Source organism: Podarcis pityusensis (genome assembly GCF_964106645.2).
Source record: "Podarcis pityusensis genome assembly, chromosome: 3".
NCBI lineage: Eukaryota > Metazoa > Chordata > Lepidosauria > Squamata > Lacertidae > Podarcis > Podarcis pityusensis.
In genome coordinates this window covers 57,015,837-57,038,399 of record NC_138026.1, presented here as the reverse complement: position 1 = coordinate 57,038,399, position 22,563 = coordinate 57,015,837, and the positions used below count along the sequence as shown (strand labels likewise).

Below are 22,563 nucleotides of genomic sequence, written 5' to 3'. Positions count from 1 at the left end.
TCCAGGTTAGGTCAGGCTGGTCTGAACCACCAAATCAGGCGCTAAGTCAGATGTGGCTTTGGGGTGGGTGTATGCAGTCCGAGTACGAAATGTTAAAGACCAAATAATATATCAGGCAAAATGGGTCTGTTCTTCGATAACAGGTCAAACACCTAAACCTGCACTATGAAAACTGGGATCTTGAATTTGCTGAGAAATGTTCCAAGAGAAAATCTACCAGAGAAGTCTGCAAAACTTATTCAGTCTGTTAAGTTTCTTTACCACAATAGAAATAGCTTTGATTAGCCACATGAATGACAACTGGTTTGAGCTTAATCCAGTTGGTTTAAAATAAATAAATAAAAATAATGGTAATAATAATATAATATAAAAGCATAATAATTATTTTCATATTGAATGAAATATTCCCCCCCCCCTCCTCCAATATACCATCTAGTTTCTCCTATATTTATAGATCAGTTCAGGAAAGAATGCAAATAATTCCACAGGGGTCAATGTACCTTGAGGTTTATTTGAATGGAAAATCCACACGACATAACAATACCCCCCAAGAAAGGCACTAACAGAAATTTCTAGAAATAATTACCATTGTTACTGGCAAAGGCAACTTACTTTTCACTCTCAATCCAATCTGACCCTGTTCTACTCAGACAAGAGGTCTATAAAATCTGATACTTCTTATAATTGAAGACTGCAGACTGTATGATTACCTTTCTTTCATGCAAGAAAAAAGAGCCTACAATAATTAAGGGACTATGGAATAAAATAATGAATTCCCTACAGTGAGGACTGTGGAAGTTATTAACTTCTATGGGCTAGGCTCAGACAATCTGACCAGCCATGCATTGTGGAGGAACAGAATATTAATTGCTCATTTTGTGCCTATTAACATTGGGGGGTTTTCCCTACACGTACCTACTATTCAAATGTGAGATCCATTTGTGCACATGCACCCAGAGGCAGGACTGTGCTCCTGACAGGTGGTGCAACTGGCTGTGATTCCTTTCGCTCAACACACATCATACAAACTGGCTGTGTTAAAATATCCAGTTTTCAAGGGCGGTCCTATTATTTACTGCCAGCTTCTTCTGGTGGTACCCCTTTAAGAATGTGAACATTCAAGATGGCATTGTGGGGATCTTTAATTGTTCTGACATGCAAAGCAAAATACACCTACCCTTTGTTGCCATAACAGATTCCTATGATTATCTAGTCACTCATGCCTATACAAATGGTTTGGGATTCGTAAGAGTCCCATGGACTTTCATGCACAGATTGAAACTTTTGACTGGGCAACACACAAATCACAACCTACTTTTGAGATTCCAGGTTTATAGGCAGTTTGTTATGTGAAATGCAGAGTTGCTGCTACTCATGAAAAACATCTAAATTGCCTTTTGGCCTAGGGAACTAGTTGATCAAATAGATTATTCAGATCTTGTCTGTGATGCCTTTTCAGTAAGAGGGAAGCACAGCTACAACCCATCAGTCATGCTCTAAAGTGTTTGGTCTCGTTCAGATGTAGTGGTTCAGCCACAGTTTAAACCTGGCTGATTATAACAAACTGGAGTTTAATCAAATCATGGTTCTTCAAATTGGGACTTCCGTGTGGGAACTGTGGTATGTTTAAAAATGGAAATGGAAAATTCTGATCTCATCCTCTGCTGTCCAAAATAAGGGGTGGTGGGAAATGTACCTACCTAAGGTAACAGAGTGGCAAACAATGGATTCCTGTTAGGTATGAACCAGGACTATAATGTTAGGTTATGGAAAGCTCCTGTTTGGGAAGGCTCCACTATGCAATCAAACTACAGGCCTTATGCAAATGAAAATTGCATGGAACTTTCCCACAGACTTTATTTAGGCCTAAATATATAGTTACAATTAACCCTAGCATCTTGCCAAATTTTACAGCTGCCACTGATAATTTGCACAATACCAAAAAATGCAGTTGTAGGAAATACTGAGAAGTTACTGAGTATGTATTAATGTAACCAAAAGCTGAGTTTAGCTATTTGGCTAGTAACGCTGCCTATTTGCTCATCAGCTTTCAAACTGTACAGAGATCATTCAGTTCATACCATCAGCTTTACACAACTACAGTAGCAAGTATCTCATACAGCCTTTTGAGGCAAGCGTTTTAATGTCACACAGGCTTTTTAAGAAATAGAAACCACGGCGGGGGGGGGGGACAGCAGGAGCATATTTAAAGTCCCCTTTCCCCCATCCCAGAGAATATAAACTACAAAAAGCCCATAATTCCATCTTAGAAGTTATAGCGCTGCCTGCACTGTTAAGAAACAAGACTTAATGTAGTCACTCAAATTTATTGCATGCCTACACAAATTGTGACCCACCAAACTGAACACAGCTCACCAGCCATGTATTACAGCCTTTTTGGTGCTTGTTGACATCCCATTTGTTTTTGAAGCCCTAGACAGGCAACCTAAACAAGAAACTTTCAGCAAGCCCTTGGGACCCACCATATATGGCTATGTTTGAATTGGTGGGTCCAAGTACAGGCATGGTTTACCATCTTGACTTTAGCTCAACTGGCTGTGATTTCCCAGTCTCCTGAAGGCCAGTGAATGCTCTACACTAATGGGAATTATTCTTGGGCAAGGGTGCATAAAATTGCAGTCAGAAAAACAAAATTCTGCAACAAGGAAACCCAAATTCTGCAAGATGGAAACCAAGTAAAAAATATGTGGCAGCTGTAGACTGTTACGCAAGCCACATTAGCAGAAACTCCCTCTAAAAAATTCGCTCCCAGGCGCCTCCTTATCTGTGAAAATTATGCAAACTGAATTATTTTGCATGGTTTTCTGGAGCTTTACATGCATGGTTTATTTTGCTTTTGTTAACCGTAAAAAAAGACAAGGAGCTGTATGGATTACTGAAACCACACTCCTGACAAGTGGAAATGTTATTCGGCAAAACTGTCTTCGCCAACCTGGTGTCCTCCAGATGGTCTGAACTACAATTCCCATCAGGCACTAGGTTGGTGTAGGCTACAAAAACTCCTCTGTGGGGCTGTCTTTCAAAATTGCCTGGAAGCTCTATCTGGCTCAACATAGGGTAGTGAGATTATTGATGGGCACTGACAACTATCAGTGTATTACTTCAGTGTTTTGTCATTTGCACCCTAAGTCCCAGTTGCAATTCAAAATGCTGGCATTAATCTCTAAAGCCCTAATTTTATTGGGGCCCATATACCTGAATGATCACCTCCTCTCATATAAATCTGTCCAGACTTTCTCCAAATTTCCACCCTTAGTGAACTAAAGGTGTCCTGAGAAATGACCTCTACAGTGGTGGTGCCCCATTATAAAGCCTTCTCTCCATAAAGGCTTGCCTGGCAGCCTGGAACCTATATAAAGACATTTCAGTGCCAGGGGAAAACACTTCTATTCGTGCAGGTCATTTAATAATTAGGGTGCAATCCAAACCCACAATCTGCCAAGCTCAGAATAGTTCCAACGCTCTCTGCTAGAATCACTCAGATGGTGCAGAGCTCCCTACTCCATGTGCTGATAGTGCAGGTGGGCAAAAGTATCACTGGCAGGAAATGGTAGCCCATGGAAAGCCCAAAAGATAGCGTTCTGGGGATGGAAATGGGCTGAGCGAGCCCAGGATCTGCTGGATCCTGAGTCAGTGCCACTGCCATTAGGCATCAGGCTCAATATGGGTTCAATTGCTGCAGATGAGACTTTTGCCTGCACCACCTTCAACTCCCATCCCAGCCTGCATGAGCACCAAGAACTACAGGTATGGTGGCAGTACACAGCTCTGCCACACCCTCTGCTGCCAGGCTAAAGTCTGGGTTGCTCTGCCAGAACATTTTTGTTTCTGACCTAGGGTATTTTGTTTTCTCCCTTGGCCAGACTTCAGTGCTGTTTTTATCATTCTTGATCTTACCCACCATCATAGTGGCTTTATATTGATTAGAATTCTTTTATTTTATTGCAGCTGTATTTTATTGCTTTTAAAAGTTGTGAAGTGCCCAGAGGACATGGTTAACTTGGCAGTATATAAATGCCAAAACCTATATATATATATAGAGAGAGAGAGAGAGAGAGAGAGAGAGAGAGTAAACTGGTTGCTGCAGTCTACATTGAATTAAAATAGTCTAGAAATCAATTTTAAGTGGCCTTCCTTCAGACTATTTATGCTAAACCCTTCACAGAACTGAGAAAGGCAAATGTTGGACAGACAAGCACATTTTAGAATTCGCCAGAACAAAAATTACATATATTTAAACAAATGAAATATTTGCTTTAAAAGACAACCAGAAAAGGCATTTGAAATTTTTAAAAAGCATTTCTAATTACCGTACTTTTCCATGCATAACAGCCCCCGTGTATGACGCCCCCATTTTTGGGGACTAAAATTAAAGAAAATGGGGGGAGATGGCCCAAAGCTGTTGAGCAATTTTTTTGTGGGGGGTGGGGATGCCGAAAATCACTTACCCAACTGGCAAATGCTAATAATAGCAAGCAACGCAAGCCAAATTGCTGAAGCGGCAGCCAATCGAAACCCTCGTCTAATACACAGAAAAGTATGGCAATATCACTGTTCTAATTCCAATGGCAAATAAATACATAGCACTAGATGTCACCATTTGTCAGCAATTAATCAGAGATGGAATTCTAACACAAGAAGGTCTTGACCCCCAAAGATATGAGGTCCCACTATCAATCTACCATAATCCAAAGTAGCACAATGTGACACATGCACAAAACAAAATATTAGAAATATTTGTACAGCCAATTAACTAAAGCACATGATCTCCTCTGCAGATTACACATAAACTCACAAAACACAAGGTGCATGTATGTAGTATATTATCAAGGAATTAAGCATTTGTAACATGGGTAAATTTATCTAGGCTAAAGGAGGAAGGGTAGGGGGGGAAACCCTGAAAAAATACAGATGGAGGATACTAGTGAGGCAAATATTAGTGCCAAGGATAGCAACACATAGTCAGTACATATACAGGGTAGATGATCAGTCAAGAACATGAACCAAGAAGCTACCAGTCAAATTAACACACATGCATTTGGTCAAGGTACAATATATGCAGAGTCAGGGTTGTTAAGGTGCAGTGAATCTGCCCAAAGTTTTCATTCCATTGCCTGAACATTTTAACAGAGTCCTTGCCTATTAATTCTGCATCCTTTATGGAGCAACAACAGCACTCAACTGTGATATTTTTGTGAAAGCAACGCAGCCATGCATGATTTAAAATGCAGTGAGGAAGATCCATACAAACTACAGGAGCCAAGAGGAATACTTTGTAAAACTATCTAATATTTTCAATTTAGGAGTGGCTGGCATCTTCCCACTATGACTGGGCCTCTACGTTTAGGTAATTTTACAAGTAGCAAGCCAAGCCTGGGATCAAGTTTCATACTTACTTACTTACTTACTTACTTAGTTACTTACACCTTTTCAAATCTGTAAGTGTAGAGGTCATAAGAGAAATAGACTTCCTGGAGCCAAAGTCACCTTCCATCCAGAGCTTCCATTTGCTTTTCCCACCATTGAAAGGAAGGAAGGGCTGCTAAGAACCGGGGGGGGGGGGGGATCCCAGTGGAGGCACTCTCAGATTTATGAATTTGAACTCGGTGTACACATTCTTTACATATAATAAGACTCCCTGTCCCCCCTCCCACTTTGAACAAGGCATACCCTTCAGCTGCTATGTTCCAATCATGAGTCTCCCCTCATCACACCTCAGTAATACCTTAATTTCCTGGTTAGGATGCCAGATCCTTCCTGTTTGTTTCCCATATTTTGTGTCGTAAGAGAACATGGCCACTGCACCTTCCCAATTTCCCTGCTGTTGTATTTACCTGAAAATTACCAGGCCCCACTTCCATTGTACTGCCTCTTTTTTTCTTTTGCCTTCTTCCTAGTACTTGACTCAGTATACAGCTCTGGGCTTTTGCCTCCATTCCTCACAGGATTTAGTTTGAAGGTTTCCTGGATCATTTTTACAAGGTTCCTGAAAAGCACGTTCTTCCCAGTCCTAATGGGGTGCATCCCGTCTCCCACCAGGTCCAAGAAACAATGCTATCTTGTAGCTGGCTGTTCACTTATGGCATCCTGCTATAACTCCCCAACCTTTTACAGGAAGGAGGGAACTGGGTGGAGGGACTACTTTTGTCCCCAAGGCTTTCAAAAATGGCTTACTGGTTTTAGGCATTTGCATTAACCTAGAATAGCTTTGTCCATGAAAAACAGGACAAGGACAAGGGACAACAGCAAAGAAATATTTTTGGTATGGCAAATCATGATTTCCTATTTATTTAGGGGAAATAAATGAATTTATAAATTACTTCTTGGTAAGATGAGAGCAAGAATCCCATTGCAGGGCCCACAGAAAGTAATGAAGTTTGGGGCTAAAGCACCAAGGGTGTGGGGTTCCCTGCTGTAACAAAATCCACTGTATTTGAAATGAGAGCCCTCTTATGTTGAAAAAACCATGGCTTCTACTACAGTGGTACCTTGGGTTACAGACAATTCAGATTGAAGACAATTCAGGTTACAGACACTTCAGGTTACAGACTCCGCTAACCCAGAAATAGTACCTCGGATTAAGAACTTTGCTTCAGGATGAGAACAGAAATCGCATGTCGGCGGCAGCAGGAGGCCCCATTAGCTAAAGTGGTGCCTCAGGTTAAGAACAGTTTCAGTTTAAGAACGGACCTCCAGAACAAATTAAGTTCTTAACCCAAGGTACCACTGTATTAGCTATAAATAGAATACACAGTCTTGCTCTATTATATTACAGCTAAATAACTTGTCCATTTTATAAGAAAAGTAGAGGAAAGTAAATGTGTGCATGTCTGGAAGAAAGCAGGGGAGAGAAAAATCTCACTGCTGAAAAGTGTTCTGCCAAAATAAACCTTGGAGCATTTTATAAATTAATTCTGGTCCGCATGTTTATTTTTCTTTTGGAAATTCTAAAATGAGACCGTTCAAATCATCTTATTGGCAGCAGCATATTTTTAGAGGAGTGAAGAAAAAAACCCCACAGAGCTCTGTTACTGGAAGGTGCTTGCTATTTTTTTCACTGAAAGTATTCTTTCCTTCTGACCTGGCATATTAGATAAGATTTATACTTCTGACCTGACATTATGTAGTTAAGATTTATTCTTCTGTATCAGCTTTATGATGCTTGCAAGCTATTTATTTACAGCATGGGGAATATATTTATGGCATAAGAAACAGAGATTGTACTTTAAAAAATAGTAAAAAATATGTCAGGGAGAGTCCCATGTAACAGTGAAAACAGCAGATGCCCCTACAGCTGCTTCCCCCGGGCTCTTGGGGTATTTCCTTTGTTGTTTCAGCATCAGCATTAGACAATTTCAAGTCATTTTGATGGAGAGCAACCTTAGACAGTTCCAAAAGCTCCAGCACATCCAAATACTGTATATGCTGAAGTGCAAGATAAAACAGGCTTTTTTCCTTAAGCTCAAGCTGCGATCAGTCGCTAACACGGATCCAATTGACTTGATTTTGATTCATTGTGTTTCTATGCCACTTTCCATTCAAAATCATCTCAAAGCCGCTTACAAACAATAAATAACAATAACAGAACGGAACATCATGAATACAACATGAATCACAGAATTTTTTTTACAAATCATCAACGAAACAATTGCAATCTATAAAACACCATTAACAAAGCAGCAACTGAAAAATAAGCCAAGCATCGCTATAATCCATAAAACAATATCAACGTTAACAAAATAGCAACTAAAAAGAGAGAGAGAGCTATGCACAGTCAAGTCTGTACACACACTCTTCACGATCACATGTCTTATTATCTTCCATTCTATTCATTAAAACACAGGGGATGGGCTGGGAAGTCCTGGAGAAAGTGATTTTTGTTCTGCATTATTTTGTTTTGGGAAATGTATGATGTATATATTCAAAATCTGGAAAATGTGTCAAATGAAATGAAATAACTGGAATTTAAATAATAAAATAAAACACACATAATGCCTGTTGTTAAGACAGCTCAGGCAAATGCTGTCCCAGCTGGGGTTCTTGGGTAGTGAGTGGGCCATGGTGGAGGCAGTGGGGCTCTCAGGCCTATCACCAGTGGTAAAGGATATGTTGACTCAGCATAGTAATCAGGGGGTCCATTCCCACTCGAGAAAGTCCAAGACAAGCCTGTCCCTCTGGAGCAGAGAGTCGTGGCTGCACTTGGTGTAGAGGCAGACCAAGACGTCCAGCAGTGCCTCCACACTCAAGACACTCTTGCTGGGCACAGTCCAGCCAAAATAAAGCTCAGTGAAGTTACATTAATTTCACTGGGAGTATTAAGCACATGTTTACAGCCCTCCTATTAGAATCAATGAGAGTTAAAAGAGCTTAACTTTCATTAGATCATACTCATTGTTTCAAGTGCTGGTTTTGATTACATTGCCATTTTAAAGAAAAGGTAACTCTACTTGGGGCTGATTTACACATGCACATACACCATTTGGTATCTCATCACTCAGATGCTTAACACTTAATAACTCACAGCTGAATGCACAAATTACTGCCTCTGCTGAAAAGGAATGCATTCCCCAAAAATAATCAGGTTAAGTTCTCTTCATTTTTTGTTTTTGGTGCTGTCACACATGTAAGTCATCACAATGCTGGAGCCATTGGTTGACAATTATTCACATATGAACATATCTTTCACTTGAAATGCCAAATTATGGTTTACAAGACTTAGATGTGGTTAATTGCAACATCCAAATTGGCAAACCATGGCTTAAAGCAGATCTGCAAACTATGGGTAGAACAATGTAGCACTAAGGATATCATTCTGTCAGTACAAGCATTTTCCCTTGCTTCTACGCTCTCTTCTGTGGAGCCTTCCAGGGCAGATTTTGGAGAGATATGGGGTCACATGCCCCACATTTCTATAAAATATCCAAGGAAACTCACCTTTTCCATGTGCTCTTTGATGAAATTCCCAGCTTTCCATTCTGTACCACGCTGACTTAGCCTGCAACAAAGTCTAAGAATGTGCAACTGAAAAAGCTACATTCTTCCCAATGCCTATCCCTGCCTCCACTTCCCTCTCTTCCTCTAATGTTTCCCTGTGTCAATTTTAGTATGAAAGCACCTCAGGGTAGGGACCTGCTTTGTTATCTACTACACTGGGCCTGCCACTTCCACATAATTTACTTATGCGACTGCAGCCTCCAAATAAATAAATGGAGAGTGGGGAAAACTTACCATGGACAGCAGTGGCGTAGCGTGGGGGGTGCCAGGGGGGCCGGCCGCACCGGGCGCAACATGGGCGGGGGGCGTGCTCGCACTAGCAGCTCTCTGCCCCTACTAAAATCCACGGGTTAGGGAGCCCGCGCTCGCTCGGCTTGGCGAGGAGGTCGCGGAAGGGGGAGAGCGAAGCCTTCTGCCGCGGGCAAAAAAAGGAGAGGAAGCCGGGTGGGCGGGCGGGCTGGCTGGCGGGGGTCTGGCTGCGCCTGCTGCTGCCGGTGCAGGGCAAGGCAAGCAGAGCGAGGAGGAGAGAGAGGGGAAGGGGGGGGGAAGCAGCTAGGAAACGCTGTGGTGTGGAGGAGGAATCAATTAAGGAGAGAAAGCGAAAAGCCTTGGAGAAAGGGAAAAAAGGAAAGAAAAGAGGCAGCTCCAGGAGAGCGCGGGGGAAAGAGAAGCCTCGCTGCTGCTGCTGCTTGGGAGAGTAAATTACTGTACTTGCCTTGCCCCGGGTTAGGGGGCGCAAATTATTTGCCTTGCCCCAGGTTAGGGGGCGCAAATTACTTGCCTTGCCCCGGGTGCTGATAACCCACGCTACGCCGCTGATGGACAGAGTTTTTTAATCCCCACACCTTGCCTACTGGGCTCTGGGAAGGTCGTGTGAGGCCTGGTAAGCAAGGCAGAGGACTAAGCTCGCTCCAGACAGGTAGGGATGGTTGCACAGGAGGGGGGCATGGTTCTGAGGGTTTCCTTTGTTGTTGTTGTTTAGTCATTTAGTCGGGTCCGACTCTTCGTGACCCCGTGGACCAGAGCATGCCAGGCACTTCTGTCTTCCACTGCCTCCCGCAGTTTAGTCAAACACATGCTGGAAGCTTTACACAATTTGGCTTTGCATGTGGATGCCCGGAACTGAACTCTCACGTAGTGAGGTCACTGTATATATTTTGAAAAGTAGTTTGTCTGTTTGTCCATTTGTTCTCTATGAGTTTGGACACCTCTAGATATATCATTGCCAAACTTTACACAAGGGTTCCTGAGATGGGCTCAGTGGTTGTTGTTGATGTTTGGATGTCAGGTGCCATTTTGAATCAAGACGGCAGACCAAAGCATGGTTTTGATGTGACTTCACCTGATTTTTGGTGTAAGGGGTCCAAACTGTGCCACTTTCAAACTCTGCACAAGGTTTTCATTGACATTGGGTCACTGGGAACCATTTTTAATCAAGATGGTGGACCAAAACATAACATTGGCATGACTTCACCTGGCTTTTGGCTTGACTGTTCCAAACTCTGCTGATTTGGATGCCTTTGAAGATATTGTTGCCCAATTTGCTGATCCTCACCTGTACCAATTTGGATGCCTCTCAAGATATCATCACTCTACTTGACACAAGAGTTCCCAAGGTAGAGGCAGCAGTCTTCATCAATGGCTTGAGTGCCAGGCACCATTTTGAATGAAGATAGTGGACCAAATTAACCCCAAATGCACTTTAACTCCACACACCAAAATGATTCAGGACTCGGTCAGGTGCTCTCCGGGTTAGTTTGGAGCCCTGTGTAGCATGTGTGTGCACCCTGGCTTGTCTGTATATACAGACATAACCCCCAAACTCACAAATGACACAATCCATTTAAAAATCATAATTCTGAAAGGGGAGTTCTTTAAATTCCCAAGCAGTGCTGGACACTCCCTGATAGTACTCTATTACGGATCAAGGCAAGCTGGTGGTGATGGTGGTGACGATAATGCAATATACTACTTTGTGGTTGGTATTTGAGAGTTGTGAAGAAAAGAAATTTTAAAAATCCTGACTGAGGAGTTGAATGTTTGTTTGAACAATCCCTAGTTGTCATCATCTTTTCAGTTCAAGGTTACTTTTGTCAAGGTTTATGGTCTGTTCTATGTGTAATGCCTTGGGGCAAAGAACGTAAGGAGTGGTAAGCCCAATAATATTTCAAGATAATCCTGAGGTGCTTCCTTTTCCCAACCTTTGTTGTCTATTTAGATTTTTCATTCCAGACAAAGTCTCTTAACATGTATTCTTATACAGTAATTTAACCTATGGGCTTTCTGCTCTCAGCAGCTTGAAAGTCATTACTCCAGTAAAATAATAATAACGGTACTTTTTTGGTTTACTCTCTTTTTTTACTCCAGTTGTGGATTTCATTTAAGTAGTGCAATCATATTTCCCTGTCTTCTTATACAATATTAATTATAAAATAATAGTACAGCTCTTTGCTTCTTATATACTCCACATTGCACTTCTGTGCATGTTTATTAAGAAGTAACCTCTGCCTAGGATTCCAACACACTTACCTGAGAATAAGGCCATTTAACATAATGGGACTTACATTCAAATATACATGCACAGGATTGCACCCCTGTTGTATTAATCCCACTGAAGCCAATTGTTTGTAAGTAGTTTTAGGCTTGATTTGGTGTTCAGCTAAGTATGTAAGTTTTCAAAGCACTTATTTAGGAATAGGAGGAAAGTTTATGGGTGAGTTATGACAATGTCAAGAAGGTGATGTAGTAAAAGTCATAAAATACTTGCAGATGCTGGTATTTGTAGCTTTGGAGAAGCAGCACTGGAATAATGTTTACTGTTGCTAAGCGTGTCTGTGGGAGACCTGCAGCAGGGAACATGGGTGGTTTCCCGCTCTTTGACCCACAGAGCTGATAGGAATCAAATATCATGTTCTAAAAGTTACCTTCAGTAAATTCTGTTGTATTGTTGGATGAGCTCATAACATAAATTCTATAAAATACATTAAAGTGCCATGTTTTTTACAGTTGGATTTGTGCATGAGGATCCGGGGATGCACTGCAGGTGTTTCTACATCAGCTAGTCATTTCTATTTTGTGATTTATATTTGGACTCAGTTCAAAAACACTCCAACATAAAACAGAGCCTGACGTTACCGGGTAATACCAGGCAGGTAAACATATCCAAGTCCTACCTGAACTACACATCCTTACACATTACCATCTTAAAACACAATGAGGTGTTTTTCCCCCATTGTGTTTCAATTTGCATTTGCATTCCTATGCTTTGACATGTTTCCACATCACCCACAGCCTGCCCACACCACTGAGTGAAGATGGAGTGGGGATATCCCAGTGCAAACTGCCTGGTGGGTGTCCTCACCCTTCCACCTACCTTCTCTCCTGCTGGAACTAACTTGTGAAAAGCTAAGCCCAGAGGCACTTGGAGCTAGGAAACCAGAGCCTCATATTACAGGTTCTTGAGAACAGCTTTAAGTCCACTACAAAACAGTTGGAAAGTATTTAAACTTAAGCAGAAGCAGATATATTGCTGGCACCATCTTCATCTGCGCATGCATGCCCATACTGTCACCACACATGTAGAGCCACACCCAGAAGGAAAGGTCAGTGTCTCAAGTATACACACTGGGGCTTCACTGTTAATTGAATAAGGCTACAGTTTCTAAGTTGGATCAAAGCTGGTTTGTGGGATATGCATCAAACCTCAGTATTTCACAAAAACTGCAAAATACATCTGGATCATTGACAATACCAGGGGTCAGCAACCTTTTTCAGCCATGGGCTGTTCCACTGTCCCTCAGACCATGTGGGGGGGGGAATGAACAAATTCCTATGCCCCACAAATAACCCAGAGATGCATTTTAAATAAAAGCACACATTCTGCTCATGTAAAAACATGCTGATTCTTGGACCATCCACGGGCTGGATTGAGAAGGCGATTGGGCCATATCTGGCCCACAGACCTTAGGTTGCCTACCCCTGGATAATACTATGTGAACAGAGATTGAAAAACCAGCAGTGGGAGCACACTGGAACCAGTATAAACAGTATTCTGTAACCAGCCATAGGCCCCATCTGCATTATACATTTAAAGCAGTATCATAACGCTTTAAACATTCATAGCTTTCCTCAAAGAATCCGGGCAACTGAAATTTGTTAAGGATGTTGAGAATTGTTAGGAGACTCCTGCTTCACTAAGAGAGCTATGGTTCCCAGAGTGGTATAACAATCAATCCCTCTTCCCAGGAAACTTTGTGAATTTTAGCTGCCTTCTTCCTCCCCATTTTCCCCTTCATTCCCGCAAATGTCAGAGAAGGGTAAGCAGAACCAGTGGTTGGACTGGGGATCCAGTGCTGCCGCTGCTGCCTATTTAGGACGAAGAGTCAGTCTGGGTAAGGCGGCAGCAGGAAGAGCAATATGGAGAGGAAGAAGACATCCAGAAGTGGTCGTGGTCAGCCTGCTGATCTACTGCTCCCACTGCCAATTAGTATGGAAAGATGCCCAGGTAAGACAGCAATGGGAGGAGGAGTACAGGGAGGAGGAAAGTGATCAGTAGAAGTACTGGCCAGCCTGGGGCCCCATGGTAAATCACAGCACACTATTCTGTCCCCCATGCTGTTTGACATTTCTCTTAAATTGGGGGGCCTGGTATGCAGTGCCAACTCTGCCACTCATTTTTATCTTATTTAGGTGAAGTAATTGAAGTCCTGAACCAGTGTCTGAGATTGGTGGTGAATTGGATAAAGGCCAATAAACTGAAGATTTATCAGAATAGGGAAGTGGAATTCAGTCTGAACTGGGCGGGATTGCATATCCCTTAAGAAACAAGCACAGTTTGGAGCTGCTGTTAGTTACAGGCTTGTTCTGGGAAGCCCAAGTGCATGAGGCACTGTTCATCAGCTGAGCCCAGGGAGTCAGAGCCTTCCTCATCAGAGACAACCTTGTCACTTTTATCCATGTGTTGACATTTCACTTATATTACTGCAATGTGTTTTACATTTGGCTGACTCAATAAATCATTCCTGAGCTTAGGTTGGTGCACAACACTGCAGCTGGATTGCTGACCAGGGCCAGGTATTCAGAAAATATATTGCCAGTCTTGATCCAAATGCCCAGGCTTCTGGCTCAATTCAAAGTGCTGATTATGGCCTTTAAAGCATGATATGGCTTAGGACCACTGCATCTTAAGGAGCACTTGAACCAAACTTACTTCAGAAGAAAACCCACAGTGGTCCTTGCAAAGGTCAAATTTGCCCTTCATGGAACTCTGGGCAGCAGACATGGGGGCACCTAGCTTCCAAACCAGGCACTAGCCAGGCTCACATCTGCTAGCAATGTAACCATACCATGTGACACCATTCTTTGTATCTAGGTCAGCATACATGTGTGTGTGCACGCACACACTCATGTATTAAATAGCCAGTTCCCAATATTCTGTTCTTTCTTATATTGCTAGCACACACAAGCATCTGTTATAGCCACTTCCCAACATTCCCTTCTTTGTCAAAAGCAAGCAGATTTCCCCAAACTGGTCCTCTCCAGATGTTTCTGGATTGCAACTCCCACCATCTCAGACCATCAGTGATGCTGGCTGGGGTTGAGGAGAGTCCTACTTCGTCAGGAGTGCACCAAATTGAGGGAGGCTGCACTAGAGTGTGATAGAAAAGTCAGACAACTGACTTGCAGAAGGAGAAGGAGACAGGGAGTAAAACCATCTCTGATCAGAGATGCCTCACTTCATTTCTCCCATACATGAAACCAGTTCTTGGTCTAGCATGGGAGCCATGTGGGTGGAGGAACTCACCTTTCCTATCTCTCCATACTGCATACATCTGGGGAAAGAAGACATACTGTCTAGCATCCTGAGTGTGTGTACTTTTTTCTCACAGGCAATTCTCATGTGCATCAGGAAAGGAGGTGGTAATTATTTAGCAAGTCAGTTAGTTATATGACTAACTGACGTGCGGGAGGCATGTTCGCAACCCTCAGTGCCACGTCTGCGCACATGCGTGATGCGATTCGGCGCTTCTGCACATGCACAAAGCACGATTTAGCGCTTCTGCGCATGCGCGAGTGCCGTAACCCGTTCCGGTACTTCCGGGTTTGGCGCGTCCATAACCTGAAAACACGCAACCCACAGCGATCACAACCCAAGCTATTACTGTAAACAGGAGTTAGTTACAATTACAATAAATTCACCTCGTGCCTAGAAACAGAAGTGGCTGTGGTGGCTGCTGAACAAAATAGGTACTGTACAGAAGGAAGGCTGTAGCAGAAGAGAGGTGAGAAGTGAAGAGGGAAGAATTGAAGAAGTGAAGGAGATGGGATGAGCAGAAACCCATAGGATGAAAGGCAGGTGGGACTTCTCCCCTTCTTCTCCAAAATAGCCCTCTGTACCATCCTTCAAATTGTAAGGGCAAATAGCTATAAAGAGAGAGGAGAGGAAAGAAATGACTGCTTACCCAATCCTGGGGTGGGTGACTGCTGGACAGTCAGCTGGCAATTGTGGGCTTCCCCTGGCCAGCTGCTTAAGTGGGCAGACTTTCCCGCCAGCCAGTGTTTGAATTTGGATCAATCCAGCCAGGCTGGGTGGGCATGGTTTGAGAGCAGACCAGAGTGGACCAGGCTTCACTCTAGTCTGCCCCCAATAAAAGCCCGTTGCGCCTGACCCCAGAACTTTTTAAAGCCCAGAATGTTGTTTTGTCCAGTTTCTTCACCTTCCTTAGTTTAGGCCTTGCTCCATGGGAAGGGGTCGCTGCGAGTGGGTCCGCAACTTCAAACAACTTATCTCCCAAAAGATATATATGCACTCCTATTTCTACTTGGTAATTGTAAACAGTTTTGCAGATTTTGCTTGCTTGTTTCTTAGCAGAATCTACTTTGAGCATACATGTAACATGTTAAGAAAATGGATCAGGAGAAGTTGACTGGTGCTTTAACTGCATCAAACTAGGTATTTACTTAACTTTAGACAGGTGATTTCTCCATAAACAGACTCTCCTTCAGAGTCCTTTATAATATAAACCTATACAGCTGATATTTTTCAATGGTTTTTCACTGTGTTATATATAATTGAAATGGATGTTTGACTTCAGTGAAGAAGGAGATGTACGGTAGGTAAGAGGGAGTGAGTAGCTCTATTGACAATGCGGTGAGGCTACTAATTTCTTTAGGCTTAGCCCCAAAGTATTTTGACAGATCCAAAGAGTGAAAATTAGAAAATATTTGTTCTCTTTCTCTGAAAGGACAATTTTCAAAAGTCCAATTTATATTTACAACCAAGTTTGACAGCACAGGAAATCTGTGTATTGTAAAAGAGGGAGTACAAATATTTTCCCTTTTTCATTGTGATTAATTAAATGAGCATTATTGTCGTTATCCAAAGACCTGGGAGAAGAGGCACCTAAACATATGTAATGAAGGCGCCAGGTGAGCCTGCCTGGGGAAAGCATTCCACAGGCGGGGAGCCATCACAGAGCAGGCCCATTCTCATGTTGCCCACCCTCTAGACCTTTCATGGAGGAGGTACACAAAGAAGGGCCTCAGATCATGATCACAGGGTCCAGGTTGGTTCATATGGGGAAATATGGTAAATAATATTTGTTTGGTTGTATTGATAGTCTGTTATTTTCACCATTATCTGTCTTATAAAACATTTAAAAAACTTAATGCTGAAAGACCATTTTTTGTTTATACATAGTATGTGTACACACTATGAATTTATAGCGCATTTAAAGCACAAACCCCAAAGAATCATGGGAGCTGTAGTTTGTTAATGATGCTGGGAATTGTAGCTCTGTGAGCTGTAAACAAGAGTTCTCATAATTCTTTGGCAGGTGCGGAAAAATGTGTTTTAGATGTATGGTGTACACAGCCAAATAATGCCAAACCCCTATGAATACAGGACACAATTATGCTTAGGTTCTTTTTGAACTGGCTGCCCACTAAAGGAGAGGGTTCTTTTTTTACCATATAGCACCATTTTATTGCATTGTGGTTGAAGTAGTTTCCCCGTTCTTCTGTTGGTTGTGGTTTAACTGTCTTAGCTTTCTCAGTCATAAGTCAAAGTCTTATAGTCTAAAACTTAAAAGAGTTTCAAAAGCAGTTTATGGTTTAGCCTGAGGTTCTGGGGCTCAAAGGAGGAAAATGTCAAAAAAATCTTCATTGTCTGGAACCCAGACATAACATAACGTTTCACAGGTGAGGTGGATGGGATGGGAGGGGTGAACAGAAAGCAGCAGGACACCCCCATCCCACCCCACCCCAATTCCCTCCTAATTTATTGGACTTTTCCCATTCCCATATTCCCTATTGTTCTTTGCCTGCTTCCCAAGTTCCTGGACTGAAGTTGGGAATTTGGGGGGAGGGAGGGACCAGTCCCCTTCACGTCTTACCCTCTACTTAAGTCCCATTTGGAGACAGCATGCTGCCTGCCTCTCCTCCATCAACAAATAACCCCACAACATTCTGTCTCTCATGCTACAGATGCTCTGTGGGCAGAGGAAGAAGCACTGGACACCCCCCTCCAGGACTTGCATGTGCTGGGATTGATGGGTTTAATTATTGACAACGAGGCTGGGGAGTTTGGAAAATACCAGCAGCATGATGAGTAATGAGCAACATATTATTACAGCCCCAAGGCTCCTTTTTATATGGCTCCCACCATTCATTGAGATGCATAAAGAAGGCAGATGTAGCAATCCCCTTCCCAGCCATCTTCTAAAATTGCACCCGTTGGTTCTCCTTGAATATTTCTCTCTCTCTCTCTGGTCTGAAGTCAAGTAAGGGGTGTATCTGCCTTTGAAGTAAATCTTCTGCCTGATTTGCGCTGCCTGATTAGTTTGTAAGAGCGATAAGAAGCTATTCTCTACCGTGCTGTTTAAACATCTGTTCTTCTGATCTCGTCATCGTCATCTGATCCCGGCGCTCGTTTTTTGGTTGTGTGTGCGCGTGCGGGGGAGGTTGTTTCATTGTCTCCAAATCCAAGTTTAAGGACCGATATAGTTGCCTTTGAAGTCAACGGAAAAGCTTCGGTAGGGGACGAAGCCAGGTGGGTGGGTGGGTGGGGGGTCAAACCAACACACTGGCGCTCGCAGCTCGGCCGGCCACACCACACCCCTGCATCCCTGAATTTTCCGTAGCTTTGGGACAAGTTCCCTATGAAAAGAGCCCGCACCTGCAAAGAGCGCTCCCTCCCTCCCTCCCTCTCCCTCTTATTGCAGCGGACGCCAGGGGTCGCGCCTTTCACAACTCTGGAGATTCAGGGCAAGGGGGAAGGAGGGCAAGATCCTTGGGCTTTGGAGAAAGCAAACCACCTTGGGCTGAGCAGATGACGCCCAAACAACGTGCCACCATCACCATCTAACAAATTTATCCTCAGTCCTTTCGAACTAAAAGAGACAACAACATATCCTCATATGCCAAGAAGAAGAATAACTCAGGGCGTTGCTTTCTTTTTCCATGAGTAAGTAATATCAGATACTCCCGCGCGCTCTCGGCTGCCTGACATACGAAATGAATGAACATTTCGAATACACTGGCATACACTTAATCGCTCTGCACTCAATGAGGGGCAGCTATGTGAGGCAGCAACCCTATCCTACCCAGTTGAACTTAATGGGGCTGATCTGCGTGCCGAAGACTCCGATGTAAGCACCGCGTCGGAGGAGAAGCGAAAGTCCAGTCCTCCGCGTTAGATCTGTGGTGCCCCACGGAGACAAGCGTGCAGATCACCGCTCCATGATGTGCAAGCCTAAAGTTTGTGCCAAACAGCTCGCCCCACAGCCCCACCTCATATATGAGAGAGGAGCGCAGGAATCGGGGCTAGTTTGGTCTTGCAGAACGATTTCCTTACTTCTCCTGGATAAGTCTATTTACTGGAGTCCAGATGTGTAGAAAACCAAATGCCGAAACGTCTTTCTCGGATCAGTCCTTAGTCAGATGCTTATTGCCTGAGAAAGAGAGAAAGAAGGTTCCCCCTTCTACGGAGGAAGCTGCTTTATACTGAACCAGAGCATCGGTCCATCTAGATAGCACTGTTTGAACGAGGAACCTTCAGCACCTCCTTTTCTGAAAGGTGTGCTGTGCCTTCCAGTACTTGCCAAGTCTGAAACCACGTCCAGATCTCGCAACAGCTCAAGGGGCTCAAGGGGCTCTGGGGAGCTCTGGAGGAAACGAACCGCTCCGTGGCCCCGGGGCAACAAGAGGGCGTCCCGTCGTCAGCCTTTCATTCTGGAGAAGCGGACACGAGCGTGCCCGGAGAGATCCCTCGCGAAAGCGATATTTCCAGGGCACTTTCGGTGAATCAGACCTTGTTTTCGAGAAGCCGATGCACAAAGGAAGCTTTCAAGGGATACTTGTGCCAAGGTGGGGAAAGGGAAGGCTGGGCAAAACCTAGGAAATAACCTTGTGTACTTTTGGAGGGGGGGCGGCGGAATGAAAACAGGCTGCTGTGTGTGTTGGCCTCTCCTATCAGGGCACAGCTGTCAAGCAAGAGGGAAATACACAGCCCCTTTCACCAAGTAGTACAAAGCGCCAAAGGAAGCTCAGAAACATCTCGCCCAGTTCTCTAGGAAGGGCCTTTGGGGAGATATGGGAGGGGAGGAGGATCCCTATCGAGGTCGACGGAGGAAAGAGATTCCTAGTAGACTGCACGAAATGAAGAGGAGAGACCAAATTTGCACCCGCTCATCTGGGTTTATCTCATTCAACCCCTCTACCCACTCGCCCTGCCTTCTCCCTTGAGGCTCATTGACGGGCAAGTCCTACCTAGGTGTTGTCTAACCTGGAAAGAATGGCCCCATTCGCCACAAACTTCACCAGTGTCTCCTGCGTAATCTGACCAGGCCAATCTACTGGAATCCAAGGTTCAAACAGGGTCGCTTTGGCCTTCCTTCGGTGGAAAACACACACAACCCACAGCCCCACGCTTCCAACACACACACTTCCAACGATGTCTCCGAACTCCTCCGAGGACGATGCCCGTGTGAATTAAACAGGGGCACGATCCAGGGGCACTTTTCGATCTTGCACGAACTTCAACTGGGCTCCTGTCCGGTGCTTTCATCTCGCCTATTGAAATCAATGGGGCCTGCAAATCCAACTTAACTCAGATGCACTTAGCTTTCGAGGCAAACCTGCAACGTGCTTAACTTTAGCCGACTCCTGCTCGCTAGTAGAACATTGTCACCATTATTTGATGTATAACATGTTTCCATTTTTCAGATTGGCCCTCTCTACCACCTTCTGATTGTAAAAACGTGATGTTATAATAACCTACAGAGATGCGTACACTGGATGCTTCTCTCACCCCCAAATTTCAGAGAAATTACAAAGCCGAGCAACCACCAGGGAGAAAGAGAAAAGATGCTTGGGGTCAATGTTATTCTTCCTTTTTTATTAGGTACAGCGTAGTAGCACTCATCCAAGACAGTATCAACTTGCCCCCTATTCACTTAAAGTGGGAGGCAGATCCCATTCAAACCGCCAGGCAAAGATCACGAGGCACCCAAAAGGAACCTGCGCGACCCTTTGCTGCATTACCGAGGGAGACACCGAGATGTCTCCTCGATCCTGAACCACGTGTGTGTGGAATGCATCGTACAATACGTAAGGAAAATAGCTTTAGTTCAATCTTTATGATAGTGTGAAACAGTGATGATGTGTTTCTAAGTTGGTTGGGAGAAAGCTTCCCAAGAAGGGCGTGATCCTCCTTTGCTCCTCTATGCAAGCTTTGTTTTTTTAAAAAACAAAAAACTGCGCAGTGGATCCTATCCTCGTTCCTTTGAGACAAGTCTCCTTGAGTTCCGCAGCCCTGTGCGCGGCACTTCGTGGAGAAGAGACCAGCGGCACTTACTTCTTAGCGCTGCGCGGCTAAGGAACAGCGTCGTTCACCGAGGCTGCAAGCGAGCCAACATGCAGAGGGTCGGGTTGCCCGAGACCTGCTGCTGCCGTACCAAAATACCTTTCCCCCCTTCAGCGTGACTCCCCCTGGGACACCCCCGGCACCACGAGAGAAGCGAGAGATCCTCAACAGGTGATCCCCATACCCTTCCCAGCCCCGCACCAGGAAAAAGGGCGCACTTACTTCCCTGCCGCCGGACTCTGGAAGGGTTCTGCTGGCTGCCGACGTATTCCATCAAGTTCAAAGTGATAAAGACCCAAGAAACCAGTCGCAATTGCATAGTAACCCTGTACGAAGTTCCCGTCTCTCGTCCTTTTCGGAGGGGAAGGAAGAGGAGGCGGCGGAGTGGGGAGGGAGGGGGGAGGGCGGCAGAAATACCTGCCTGGGAGGCAAGGGCTCCCGAGCGTCTTCTTGTTCACAAACAAGCGAGCCAACAAATGTCACTGGCGGCGGCGCGCGGGCTCTTAATTATTGCACTTTCAAGTCGCCCCGACGATGGCCTCCGGGCAGCCTCCTCGGAAGGACGGCGAAAGAGAACGGCGGGAACCCGGGAGCGAGGCGCCTGGTCGATGTCAGGGCAGGTAGCATGTTGGGGGGGGGGGGAGAGGGCAATAAGAGGGTTGGGCAAAGGTTGCTCGTGGCGCGGGGCGCTCCCACCCGGCTCGGCTACAGGTCGGCGCTCCCAGTCAGAAACTCCATGGGCAGGTGTGCCTTCCTCTTGGGCGCTGCTCACCTTCGCTGAGGAACCCCATAGAGAAGGGCAAGGGCAGGCGCGGGGAAGGAGCCCGGGCTGCTGGTGGCTGCGGGGCCGGCGAGTCGGTGGCAGCGCTTCTCCCTCTCCCTCCGCTTCAGGGCTGAGCGCGCCCTCCTCGGACCTGGCTGGGAGCTGTAGCCTCAGACGCCTCGAAGCCCAGCAGCATCTTTCTGAGGGAAGGCGTGGGTAGTAGGAGCGCCGCCTCAGCTACACTAGGCGTGAGGCGCCTCAGAGCGCGAGGAGCGGCTCCGTTCGCAGCGGGCGAGGGCTTCGGAAGGCAGCGGGGCGAACGAAGGCAGCACCACCAGCCCCTCAGACCGTCCCTCGCAGCTGGGCGACAGCCGGACTCGGAGCAAAGCTTCTTTCCGCTGCCTTCGCGGACTCTGCCTGCGAGCGGGAGAGCGCTTCCCACTTACTCCTCCCTCTCCGGGAGTCCAGGGGTATTTTTGAAGCCCGCGTCGAAGTGTGGAAAGCAAAACTCCAATCGGACGCGCAGCCGCCTGGGCGAGGAACTTCCAATCGCTGGCGGGCGGCTTTGGCTCTAGCTGCCGAGGGAGGGACGCGGCGCGCGACGGGAGCGGGGAAACGCGCGCGTGCGCGTGGGGGTGCGAGAGCGCGCCCAGAACTCTCGCTTCTTGCTGATGCCGGGGCGTCGCTCGCCGTCGCCTTCGCTTCCCACACAATTCGAGGAGCCACACGCTTTTCTCTGTCAACATCGGGGGGTTTTCGGGGGTGGGGTTAGTCTGCATGATGCCTGAGCGTGTCCTCATGAAACATTTCTTGGGGCCAACTAACAAGGATAAAGCAGCGAGTGCAGCTAGATTTCAGATTCCACAGAAGTCGGTCAGCCCCCCCCCCCCCACTTTCTGATGATTAGAGATAAGAAGCTGCG

General features: G+C 45.2%; 1 protein-coding gene across 1 annotated transcript in view; it reads right to left on the bottom strand.

The window, feature by feature from the left end:
• Positions 1–22,186, bottom strand: part of RSPO3 (R-spondin 3) — a 65,184-nt gene extending 42,998 nt beyond the window's left edge. The window contains exon 1 of the mRNA XM_080999758.1: positions 21,101–22,186. Within this exon, the coding sequence (XP_080855884.1) occupies positions 21,101–21,197 (97 nt within the window). The 5' untranslated portion in view covers positions 21,198–22,186. The remainder of the gene's footprint in view (positions 1–21,100) is intronic.
• Between the last annotated feature and the right edge of the window lie 377 nt (positions 22,187–22,563).